This window comes from Vipera ursinii (genome assembly GCF_947247035.1).
Source record: "Vipera ursinii genome assembly, chromosome: 6".
In the NCBI taxonomy this organism is placed as follows: domain Eukaryota; kingdom Metazoa; phylum Chordata; class Lepidosauria; order Squamata; family Viperidae; genus Vipera; species Vipera ursinii.
This window is the reverse complement of record NC_139515.1, coordinates 62097525-62111053: the sequence shown is the minus strand read 5'-3', so window position 1 is coordinate 62111053 and position 13529 is coordinate 62097525. Positions and strand designations below refer to the sequence as shown.

Sequence of the window (13529 nt, the reverse complement as noted above, 5' to 3'; positions counted from 1 at the left end):
ATATTAAAATAATACAGTTTTGACGACAAAGTTCTGGAAGCTGGACATTTTGATCTGTGAATATTATTCATGTAGATCATCAAGACTTCTACCCAAGAATCCTTTAGATATCTGAAAAATAATTTCCATTAGGAAGGAATTATTGAAATCGTAGTACTAGCTGGAGAAGACCAAATATGGAAAGCTGGTTTCAATGTTTGTCCAGAATCTTTGCAATTGATAGGAATGTTGCATGATATTCAAGGGCAAATCCATCTAGTGCTTCTTCTAAGACCCATCTCTCTCTTTCTCTTAGACCCATCTTTCTCCCTTCCTCACCTTTCTCAGATGGGTCCTGAACTTCTGACTCACTTATAGATCCTTTGCTTCTCGATCCATTATTCTACTTTACAGTACAATGCTTAGAAACAGTGCAACTGCCAGTCTTTGAAAAGGGGGTTTATGGCCTCGGGTAGACAAAAAAATGACTATCAGAAAAGAAGGGGTGAGACTCAGTTCAGGGGACCTGGTGGCATAGAGTTAAATCAACTGTCAACAAGGGAGGCTTTTTTCTATGGCCACTGAGATTTACTTACCATCTGAGTCAATTAAGGATGAATCATAAGCTGATAACATTTATATTCTCCAATCCTTTGACCCTCCAATTGCTGTTATAGTAAAATTCCCATCATCTTTGACTATTAGTCAAGTTTAAGTTGGTGGAAGTTGTAGTCTCACAATAACTGGATGATTGTAGGATTACCGTTTTTATTGTGGACCATATCCTCTAAGTGTCATAATTTATCAGAAACAGGCCCCGTTTTCTATTACCTCTTCACAATCCCCATTTAGTCTTTGTAAACACCTTTAAATTGCTTTCAAGATGCAGAATCATCTCTTCCAGTCTGTGTTGGCAAACTAACCTCTAAAAACAGAATAGTTATTGTTAATTTGCTCTGGTTTTGTCCAAATGGATTCTTAATGCAAGTTCCAATCTCATTGCAATAATTTCATGATATCCAGATAAAGTGATCAACCTTTACTCATCAATCTATGTTTTATTTCTTTTTCATACATTTTTCAAACCTGTTAAGGAAAAAAAGTAAAAGCAGAAGTTTGTGAGGGAAGTTTGCTCCAGGAAAGGCTTGGCTTGGCTTCAGTGTCAGCAGTTGGACTCCTCACCCCTCATTCTCGCCCCAGCAAACCTTTCCAGATATTCCAGTTGTTATGAAATAATAATTTTGAATTTTATAAATGTAGAATACTTAGATTTGAAAATATTAGAATTTTCGAGATGTGAACTTCGCGCTTCATTTCTTTCTACCTTTTTTAAATCTTTGTATTCATAGTGGTTTCATCCCAATTCATCCCATATTAAGCTCATGAATTTTATCACATTTTTGTCCGGTGCAGCTCCAGAAATAGTAACAGATGATTACTATTCCTAGTTTTTAGATTGATTTTTGAAATTTTAATACTGGATATGTAATTGATAATGATATTTTACAGAAATTCCCTACTTCTGTAGGAAAGTGTGTGCTTTTTTTGTTTGCAATAGTAAGAAACTTATGCATTTCTAAAAGGTTAGAAATTTGAGCTAAATTTATTGATTCATATCTCTTTGAGAAATCCTTCCTGAGGAAAAAAGGAAACAAAACTTTTAAATAATTTTAAACTTTCATTGAAAGAACCAGGGCTTTTTTTCTCATAGAACGCTCAGAACGGAGTTCCGGCACCTTTTTTGGATGGAACCTTGTAGGGTAGGCAAGGCAGGTTGTATGACATGTGTGAGTTCCGGCACCTTTTTCTTTTACAAAAAAAGCACTGGAAAGAACTATACCTCTGTTTATATATGTGTGTGTGTGCTCGTACATGTTTGTGTTTGTGTGTAAGAGAGAGACAGACTTTGTGTCATCCTCCTAATATATACTACCAACTATACAAACATTTGATGAGGAGAATAAAGAATAAAGTATGAAGAAGTCTGACTGCTTTTGTATTAAAAGTGAGACTTTTTTAATAGTTGAATTGAACAATGATAGACTGTGAGTCAGTTCTTGAAATGACAATTGATAGTAAAAATCATAAGTGGAATGCAGTCTTTCTGGACAAAATGGCTAGATTGCTGTTGCATATTCAGAAAGATGAGGGCTTCCGGTTTGATGTCACAGCGGAAAGAGTGCAGGAAGATGGGGCTCCATCTTCCGTGTTCAATTTTGCCCCGCTGGGGACCGTAAAAAGGGTCAAACGTCACCCTGGAGAGGTGACAAAGAAGGAGGGGTTCCTCATTGATCACAGGAGGGCAGTGGCCCTTCCATTTGATCCAAGGAAGCCCTCCAAACCAGCGGGGAAAAGACTGGCTACATCCATGTGGCCAGTCAGAAGCTGCTGACAACTGAAGAAAATAAACACTAACGAGCAACTTTTGAGCAACGTGGATGGAACTGGGTAAGACTCTATCCTCTCTTTATTACTTTAAGACTTTCTCATGGAAAAAAACCCACCCAAAGCAAAGAATCCTCTCTGAGGAGAAAGGGAAGGGGAATTTCTGTCCCATTCCCCCAAGAAAAGAAAAACGGTGAATTAATTGCTTGGGGGGAAACAGAGAAATTACAAGATTAATTTGGAATCAATACACACACACACACACACACACAGGTTTGAAATTTGGGGACTAAAAGTGCTTTTGAATTTTTTGTTAAAAAAAGAGACTTGAAAAGCTTGTAATATAAGTTTGGACTTTAAAAGTTGAAGAAACATGCATTATGGATTGAGATGATGGAATACTTTGGATTATAAACCTTTGACCGATGAACAACTTTTAATTGCTTTTTTATTTCTGGACAGAAAGGACATGTTTCTCATTGGACAGAAAAACTTGAATTTTGCTTATATTTGCTTAGGTGGGGCTGAAGGATGGCCTGGTAGGCTGGCTGGATAACTTGGAGCTCAAATGACAATTGACTGGAACTCTTTAAATCCCTAAATAGACTGGTGGCCCCCAGGGGGAGATCTTTCTCTGTGGGCGCTCCGGAGCTTTGGAACCAGCTACCGGTTGAGCTCCGGACAGTGCCGGATCTTCGCTCCTTTCGCCGTGATCTGAAAACATACCTGTTCGAACAAGCCAGCCTGGCCTGAGGGTGGGATTGCAGGGGTTTTTATTATCATTTTATTGGGGTTTTTATTAATCTATTTATTGTTTTTTATGGGCATGTATTTAATAACTTTTTAATTTTTGTAACTTTATGTTTTATTCTTGCCCTGTACACCGCCCTGAGTCCTTCGGGAGAAGGGCGGTATAGAAATATTAATAAACTAAAACTAAACTAAATAGTTTGGACTATAGAGACCACATATAAAAACAAAATGGATCTTCCATACTCGGCTTTAAATGGTAAAAAACCATCTCTAACACTTATCTCCAAAGTCCCCAGCTTGATATATCAACAAGAAAATGTTGATGAATCTCTTTCTATGTTAAAATTAATATAAAAGGCAATTGCCCTTAGCTCATGCTGAGACTAAAAATAACACAAAGGAGATAAAAGAACAATTTTCTAATCTAATTTCACAAATTCAGAAAATGACTATAAAGAAGGAAATAGAAAATAGAAGGAAAATTAGAGAAAGCAAATCTAAAGATGGAGGACCTAGAGGAAGGAATTAACAAACAGACTCAGACAAATGAAGAATTAGAAGATGTAGTGACAATACCGGAAACCAAAAAGACATCTTACCTGTCAAGATCTCAGAACACTCTTGAGGGTAAGGAAGGCAAGCCGATCGAATGGAAGATAAAGCTGTTAGGAAAATTGTGGGAAATTTGAGAAGGAGGGAGGCTGTTTAATGAATATCAATGGGTTGAGCATTCTTCCAAAAATACCTTAACCAAATTGTCTTACTTATCCCAAACAATATACATAAAAATAGAGGAAGAACTACTTGACATTCAAAGGCATTGACTTGGAAAGTTAGTTGGCAAAGAAAGAAAGCTAGAGTAAGAAAGAAGAAAATAGAGGTCCTCACCCACTAGGTGGGATATTATACTATTAAAGAGATGGCTAAGAGAATAGATAATTGTTACAAATAGAAGTGTTATTAGAACTAGAAAGATAGGATTTATAACTAGAATTTTACATTTTGATATGAGAAGGGAAATATGAAAATGCTAAGAGGGTTTGAACAAGGGTAGCCCTTGGTTGCACAAATATAATTTATTATGAGAAAATTATAAGTGATAGAGACACTTTGAACACTGATGGGAAATCAAAGTTTAAAAAAGTGGGAAAACAGGATATTGATTGAACAAATGGATAGTAAGTGCAAATGCAATTGAGATATGCTTTGGTGAGAAAAAAATTAAATTGACACTACTTATATTATATATAATATTAGAAAAATGTAACAAAGATGCTGATATTCAATTGTATATGAATTAACAGCAATAAGAATTGTATTTGCCCAGTATAGAAAATGTATAATACTGGAAGAAGAGAAGAAACACTGGATGGTGTAGTATTGTACCTAAATTGAGGAAGTTAATATGTACCACTGAATTACTGATGGGCCCAGACAACACATTGTTTATTACGGTAAGTATTTATGATTGTAAAACTAGAAAATTAATAAAATACTTTAGAAAGAAAGAAAGAAAAAGAAAGAAAGAAAGAAAGAAAGAAAGAAAGAAAGAAAGAAAGAAAAAGAAAGAAAGAAAGAAAGAAAGAAAGAAAGAAAGAAAGAAAGAAAGAAAGAAAGCCTTTGCAATAGCTGAAAAGAGCACAGAAAGTTGTCTATCTAGGCAGGGATATGATTTTTAATGCTCTGAAAGCCTGAATCAAAATACACATGGTATGCCCTAAGAATAGATGTGTGTTGAAGGAAGCCAAAGCTTCCTTCAAGTAGATTCCTGTCTCAAAAATCATGTCCATGTCATGGAAAATGCTTATCCAAGCAATCTGATTATTGCAAGTCCATACAGTACAACATTCTTTCCAATTCTTATTTCAGAATAGAAGGAACAGCATTCGTACAATTCAAATTAGCATTCTAAAAGAAAATCCTGTATGCCAATATAACAGTGTTGATTTGGAAAAAGGGAAAGAGGTACAAACAGGAGTAATCAAAGTTTTTGGCAGATAATATCCACATCTTGTGCGGGCAACAGTTCTTTCACATATTATACTGTTCTAGCTAACTTCATTGATGACACTAATATCTTCATCCATTATTACAAAAATGGAGCATATTATGATAGGAGGACTCACCACGTTGTATTGAATGCTTGGAAATTTGGTATTTTGGAATCTTTCATTTTTTAAAGGAACTCTTTAATTCAAGCTAGTGTTATTAAAAGTAGAGAGCCAAATCTGATTTTAAAATGGGCAATTTTAAGGCAATAAATAGAGCAGATTTTCAGCAACATGTAACCAAAAGAGTATGGCCAAGTGATCTTTGATGAGGACGAGTAGATACTATTGTTTTCTCCATAAAAGGCTGTCAGAGAACAATTTTCTGCATGAAAGCATTTCAAGGCCAGTTTCAGCATAAAGATCAATTGGGAGACATATCAAGAGCTTTAAGGTCATTCATCCATACTGGTCTCATTCTTTCCCACAATGACCAGAAATATTACATTTCTTTTAAACTCTTACATTTTAAAACACAGCAATTATTTTTTTTAAATGTGCATGTAAATACCATACATGTTTATTGTTTAATGCCTAATTAATGAAAAATTTGTCTTTGGGTGATGACCTAGCTAATCTTATCTCAAAATGTTATGCCAAATTTGACCTGGTTAGTACTTGTGTGAGAGATCACTAGGAAGGCCCAAGGCTGTAGGTCAGACCGAGAAGTCAAGAAAACATTCTGGAAGAAGAGAACCACTTTTGTATGGTTGTCAAGAAAAACACAGGGTTGACCTTGACTCAAACAGACTTACTTTTTGTTGTTATCTAATTAGTCACTTAGATAAAAGATGGTTAAAATGTACAAAAGTGCCCCTTTTAGAATAACATTCTATTTTTATTTATTCATCACTAATTTTCTCCTACAATTCTTTTTCTCTAAATTCTTGTTCAAATCAACTCTTCAGTTCATTCAATTCTAAAAAAATCACATCCATAATATTTTTTTCATTTAAGCTTGCCAAGCTAATTGAATTCTTGTTAACTTTTTAAAATTCATTTCTGTGCATGGTATGTGTGAAATAAATTGTTCCTATCCTCATTTTACCTCAATTCAATGTATACTATGTTATTCATGTTTAGATTTTGAGTTTTGCAGTGTTTCACATTTGTGTTTGCCAGAGCCAGCACTATTTCATGTTTTCAACCTTTATCATAGAAATGGGAGGCCTACAGCCTTCAAGATCATGTTGGAAGCCAACTGCTATCAGCCAACTGGGGGTAAAAGATATTGCAAGTAGTACTTCATTAACACTTGAAAAGCCACAGATGCTTCCGCCAACTGTTTGCATGATTATTCAATTAAGGTTGAATTATGCAACCATCAAGCAGATGCTAATCCAGACACAAAGTATCGAACTTTTTCCTCTCTCTCTTTCTAGGTCATTGGCTATGCTAACTGAGGATGCTGGGACTTGCAGTTCAATGCAGCTGGAGGGCACTTAGTTAGGTAAAAGGTAACTCACCATCGTTAAGCAAACAGTAAACAAAGTATTATGCAGTAAAGGCCCCTCCCCACTTTGTTTCCAGACTTTTACATTTATTAAATGGTATACTTTATTTAAAAATAAACAGTTCCAAATCAATTTTCCAGATGAGAACATTCATTGGAAGGTGAAGTGGGCATATAGATTGCATTGCTGAGAAAGGACCAGTTAAAAGTCATTTAAGTTCTGACCCAATTTGTAACATCTCCTCTTGCAAATATTTCTGGTTTGTCCTGTTTGCATTTCTATTGGAAGGAACAGAAATTTTAAATGGATCAGAACACTTGGTATGAACTTTCTTAGGGAGTCATGAATACCAAAAAAACAGCATGAAACTGAGATTAACTGTACATGTTTGAAGATGGAGAAAGCTAGAGCTATTTTCTCCTGAAGATTTTGTATGCAACAAATAATATACATGCAAATTATATGCCGCTTCCAGATCTCTCTATGAGAAACATCAGTTTCATTCTAGCCTGCTAATATTTGCAGCTTCCTTGTCCTGCAGCAACATTATTGGTCTCTCTGCTACTGTTGGCAGTTTAGCAAAACATGTCCCATCTTATCTTAATGTGCCACAGCTGTTGCTGCTTTGTCACAGTTTTAAGCCACAAAGAGAAGTGTGAAAATGAGGAGAAATGACCTGGGTTCTGTTCTAAATTCAGGATATTTAAAACCAATTGATAACTGCATGGCAGGAAGCTTGGATTGTCCAACACCAGACAAGTGTCATGTCTCTATATATTCAATAGTTGGTAGAAGTACAGTAGGGATTTTCCAACCAAAAGCTTATGCTAGAGAAGTAAGGAATCATTTAGGGATTATAAGTGGGATGAAAATCAAGATTGCAGTTCAGATGGCTGATTCCCTACGGTATGAGAGTGCATCCAGAGGAATGGAGACTTGCAATCGATCCAGATCCATATGGCTCCCAAACTCCATCATTGGTATGACTCCTGCATCATCCTTTGGACCTCCTCCCAAATCTACTCCAACATCCAAGTCATCCTCATCTTCATCCTGGCTGAGAAGAGCCAATTCATTCTCATAACAGAAGGCACTAGGAGGTGGAGGAGGTGAAGGCAGGATGGTAATCTTGCTCTCCTGCAATTCCCGAGCAGAACAACAAGGGGTTCCAGCCACCTCATAAGTCTTGTGGAAACGTGAATAGTCCACCTTATAATGTTTCTTCTCCTCAAAGACAACAGGCTCAAAACGATGGCCCCAAAGGATTTCACTAGCCAAGTAGGAGCTACGAGCCTGAGTGGTCATGGCTGTTGCTTCCACCATACCCTCAAGGATAACAACAATCTCAAAGTCCTCCCTCTCCAGTTCTTCTTTGCCCATCCCATAGAGTGGACTTTCCTCATCAATCTCATGAACAATAATAATGGGAGACACTAAGAAGATACGGTCAAGGCCAATGTCATAGCCCACATTCAGATCTCTCTGGTCTACTGGAAGATACTCACCTTCTGCTGTCATATAGGGTTTTATAAGCTGGGCCCGAACATGAGCTTCCACAATATGGCTCCTCCTTAGATTCCCAACCCGCCACATGAGGCAGAGTTTGCCATCCCGTAGAGAGATGACAGCATGATGGCTGAAGAGTAGGGTTTGGGCCCTTTTCTTGGGACGTGCCATTTTTGCCATGATGGTGCCAATCATGAAAGAATCAATAACACAGCCTACAATGGATTGTACCACAACCACCATGATAGCTAGTGGGCATTCCTCAGTCACATATCGGAAACCGTAACCAATGGTTGTCTGGGTCTCCACTGAGAAGAGGAAAGCTCCCAAGAACCCGTTGACATGTTTGATGCAGAATTTCGTAGTAACGGAGCCACTTCCTGCACCTGGGACATCTAAGTCACCATGGAAAAAGGCAATGATCCAAAACAGCAGACCAAAGAATAGCCATGAGACCAAGAAGGCTGCTGAAAAGATCATGAGCATGTAGCGCCAACGAGTGTCCACACAAGTAGTGAAGATGTCAGCCATATAACGTTGAGATTTGTTGCTTAGGTTAGCAAAGTAGACATTGCACTGGCCATTCTTTTTGACAAAACGGTTACGTCGTTTCCGTCGAGGGGCATGACCTTTCCCATTACGACTGTGCTCATTAAGGCTGCCAAGGGACGAGACTTTGTGCCCATCCTCTTCAGTGGAAACAATGCTGTACCTTATGAACAGGGAAAAAAGTAATAATTAAAAAGTGGGAGGAAGATAAGTTGTGATTTCTCAAAAAATCATTGTAAGTACTCATACACCCAAACCCAGTATAGGTAGTCCTCAATTTACAACTGTTCATTTAGTAATGTTTCGAAGTTACAACAGCACTGGAAAAAATGATTTATGGCCATTTTCCACACTTATGACTATTGCAGCATCCCCATGGTCATGTAATCAAAATTCAGATTCTTGACAACTGGTTCATATTTATGATGATTGCAGTATTCTGGAGTCAGGTGATCCCCTTTTGAGACCTTCTATCAAGCAAAGTCAATAGGGAAGCCACTTAACAACCATGTTGCTAACTTAACAAAGAAAGGTCGTAAAATGAGGCAAAATTGGGTACAATTGTGGTCATAAATCGAGGACAACCGGTATCTCATTTTTTCAACCACCCCAGATGTCTGATGCTTCTGTATATGACCCTTTATATATGTGGCATGCACACTGTAGATTTAGCATTACTAATAAAATAATATAGCACTGACATTCATGTGTACTGTGCAAAACTACAGAAGGGTGAATCACTCCAAGTTCAAAATACTTGCAATTAAATAATGTTCTATTTCCTGCAGTTTTTGATGATTATCTTTAAAAAATTACTGCATATATTACGTTTGGTATGAGAAAGAGAAAAAAGCCATTAAAATAATCTTAAAAATAGGAGTTTTAGGACTCACCCCCATGTAAGCCTTTAAGACGTATGAGTTATTCTCTCTGCAGTGTTGCAGTATGTTTGATTAGAAGAGTTTAAAACAATAATCTCCATATTGTCTGAATAAAAAGTCTTTGTTTAAAGCAATGAAGAATAATGCTCTATTAAAGATGTCCACTTAGCAGTTCAAGACATTTGATTTCTGGGATTGGTATGAATGTACCATTCTCCAACAAAAAAGTCTAAGTTGGTTGCTTCCAAGATTTGACCTGTAATTAACAGGACCCGCTAGAGCAGACTTCAGGTGTATTATAATTATATAACTATAATTCCCATTGTACCCAACCAAAATTATCATTGCCACAGTGGCTATAGTTGATGGGAGTTACATTCCAACACACCTGAGGACACAAAGTTGGGATAGATAAAGCCATATGAATACGGTTTTGTAACATTTTTGCTCAGAATTGCGTAAGGCTGGAAGTTTCTATTTTCTCTTTGGTTTGCATTTGTTGATCTAATCGTGCATCTGTGACAATGTTTATACACTTCCAGAGTTCTAGACAATTCTGTTGCTACAGCAACAAGTATGTTTCCCAGCATCCAATATCTAAACCTAAGGTGTAATTAGAGATCAAGAGACAACGAGTTGCCAGATATCCTGAAAGAAACTCCCTCTCCCCAAGAGCTGTGACTAGCCTTTATCTCCTTCTTCAAAATTTTCCACTCTTTCTGTATTCATTCTTCCCATAGCTGAGAAATGCTGCTGGGTGGTTTCATCACAGAAAGTTCTGCCTGACATCATTTGAACATAAGAGGTGGTCACAGCAAATATCTATCATTGATATCTTAAAAGTACCTTGGCAGAGACAGAGAAGAAACACAGAGACAATGTATAAGAGATTAATTGCCAAAACTTTTTTTTGGTAATGCCAAATATCTTAAGATCAAAATATTTCTAATCTGTGTTGTTTGCTGTTTGTTTCAGCCGAACACTTTACAAACTTGACTGAATTTCCAAGCAGAAGTGCTTATATCACGTTGTTACAGAATTACACTTTCTAAAGATCAAAGATATAAGGCCATAAATTTAAAACAGTGCTTCTTGGGGTTGAGTTAGGGCAGGCCAGGGACAAAGCCAGACTGATATATCAGCAAGTCTTAACAGTTTATGTATTGCATTACTGTAATTCATTCTATGATCTGTTTGATTTTGACAGTGTATTGCAACCTCTATTTATTCATTATACTATTTATATGAACTAGAGCTTAGTGAAATGTGAGTCCTTGATCTTATTGTCTTTTTTCAATGCCGTGTCTCTTGATAGCAGGTAACAGACTATTTTTCCTGAGACATAAATCCTGCAAGGTTGAAACAAAACTCATTTCTAGATGAACTTGATCTGGATAAGCTTCCATGGGAGATCTAGCATGGTGGGCAGTGCTTTTCAGAAATGTGGAGGAGGTGGTTGGGTATATCCACCAGTCCTGCTTTCCTTGCCATCCCATGTTGTTTGACTATTAGCCTGTACTTTTATTTAGGGGTCTTTCTTTCTGATTCAGCTATAGGAAGCCACTCAAACAAAAATCTGGTTTGTAAATATTTCTACTGTGCATTTTCATGACCGTGGGCCTTTAATGTTGAAACTAAAGAACTCAAAAGATCTTCCTTATGAGAAAAAGTTTAAAGTTTAGGACAGTTGAGCTTAGAAAAAGTTTAACAAAATGGGGAAATACTTGAGATGTACAGAATTATGGAAAGCATGGAGAAAGTGGGCAGAATAAAGGCTTTCTCTCACTTTCAAAACACTTGGAATAGGGTCATCCAATGAAATTAATTGAAAGGAGATTTAGAGTAAACAAAAGTGATCTTTACACTGTGCATGTGTGTAGCAAAATGCATCTTTATACTTAAACTTCTGCAGAATTAATTACATATGACAAAGTAATGGCCACTAACTTGGATATATTAAAAAGGAGATGGGGGTAAATTCATAGAAGACAGATTTATTGAAGACTCAATTTTTCTCTGAGTAGGGCAGCTATAAAAAAGAATAAGAATAATATGCACAATGTGTACCACTCCAATGAAAACACTCTTAGCAAAAGAAATTGTTTAAATCCAGCTACTGAGGTAGAGAGAATCCACCACAGAACAGTTAGAATGTTAATAGTTAAACCTAATTCAGATATATCTACTATACTGATTGCAGATAATTCCCATGAAACAATGGGATTATTAAAATACAAATCAAGCTCAATTAGTGCTAAATCTCTGCAAATGTACTGGCTTTGGTTATACAAGATACATCACCTAGTCAGGTGAAGATGTAGCAGTGGCATTTGCAAAACATGAATTATCATTAGGTTTTTATGGCTTATACGGTATAAGCAAACTAAGAAAATGGGTTAGTTATATAACATAGTTGAGTATATCCAGCCTTCCCATTAATACTTTCTTGAACCATTTCCTAAAATTGATTTGATTACCATTTGATTAATCAAATATTAAAAATAATTTAAGTAAAAAAGAATTCATATCTAAATCTTACAGCTATTCAAATGTTCTGGAGTGCCCTACTAAAGGCAACCTACTATGAGAAGCTGTGGGAAAGCAGGAGAGGAGGCACTTGAGGGTTTATCCCAAAAGAGTCGAGTCAAGTGAAGTCAGATTATATGGAAAAAAATGTTTCAAGGAATCATTAAATGACTATAACTGGAGATTTATTCTTTACATTTTAAAAACTCAGTTCATACCCCAGAGGTAGATACTAATATGCTTTCCTGAAATCTGTGTTACTAGCTAGACTTGACAATCTTGAACCTTCAAATGCCTCATCCCCCACCTTCCCACAACCTCTCATACCTGAACAGCTCTGTTTTAGTTTCCATTCTATTGAGTGGCAAAAGCATTTCTATTCAGACAAATCTTTGCCTTTGGTGATGTGGTTGTCAAGGCTGAGGTCTGGCGACCGCTTTTTTTTGTTAGCCTTCCTGGAGGTTATTTACAATAACCACAACAAAATGAGTGTGTGCATGTGTGTTCCAGAGAGAGAGAGAGAGAGAGAGAAACAGAGGCAGAGATTGGCAATATAGAGAGAGAAATGGTACTTTGGATTTAAGTCCTAAATACAAGACTCCCTGCCATACAATTCATACAGCTAGAACCTGTGCTGTGAGTTCCATGACTGTGCCTCAGCATATCTTTTGTAGACATTTTAAATACCTAATTGGACAGTAGGGATGGGGAGCCATACAGCCCACAGAAAATTAAGGTGGCTACAGAGCAGTAAAAAATGGATGGGAGACGTTACTCACCTGTTTACCCGGATGCTGCCCATGACTCGTTTTATCATGAGGTACTTCTTACTATAAAGCTGAACAGCTTCCAATGTTGTGTATGATTGGGAGTATCACACACCGGTGTCCTGAGGCTGTAAAAGCTTCAGTTCCTTTCATTGGAGAATAGATACCTAGATTAGAAGCAAAAAATGCAGAAGAAAAATCACAGCAACTGAAAAAAGCCCTAATCAATAAAATCCCAGTTGTATTGTTGTTTCTATTTATTAATTTTTCATCTTTCCTCTAGCACAGAATTCAGGAAGGAATATATAGGCTATGTTCCTACAACTTGTTAAACCCCAAACCTGGATAAAGAAAACACATTTGCAGTGTTACATAACATGCATTGCCCAAACAGATAATCCATGTTATGGATTTAATGTGATGACTTAGCTTACACAATATGTTATGCCAATGAGTGGACAGTGGGAGACTAGCCACCGCCCCCATTTCCACATATAAAACCAGTGACAACACAGCCATTGAGTTCATCAGCCAGAGGCTCTCCTGGGTTGGACGTCAGAGCCAATTCTGGAAGCACAAGGTCAGAGATCGACTCAAGGAACCGTTTAATGAAAAGAACAAGTAGCAGTAGGTGAGAAAGGAAACACTGCAAGTGAGCAGCTGTATACTGTGTAATAGCTA

General features: G+C 37.0%; 1 protein-coding gene across 1 annotated transcript; it reads right to left on the bottom strand.

Moving 5' to 3' along the window:
• Positions 1-7504: 7504 nt before the first annotated feature.
• KCNJ4 (potassium inwardly rectifying channel subfamily J member 4) lies at positions 7505-12898 on the bottom strand (the record flags this gene model as incomplete). The annotated part of the gene is made up of 2 exons (XM_083366653.1): positions 7505-8837; positions 12861-12898. The coding sequence occupies 2 exons, from the start codon at positions 12896-12898 to the stop codon at positions 7505-7507; spliced, it is 1371 nt and encodes a 456-aa protein (XP_083222779.1).
• Between the last annotated feature and the right edge of the window lie 631 nt (positions 12899-13529).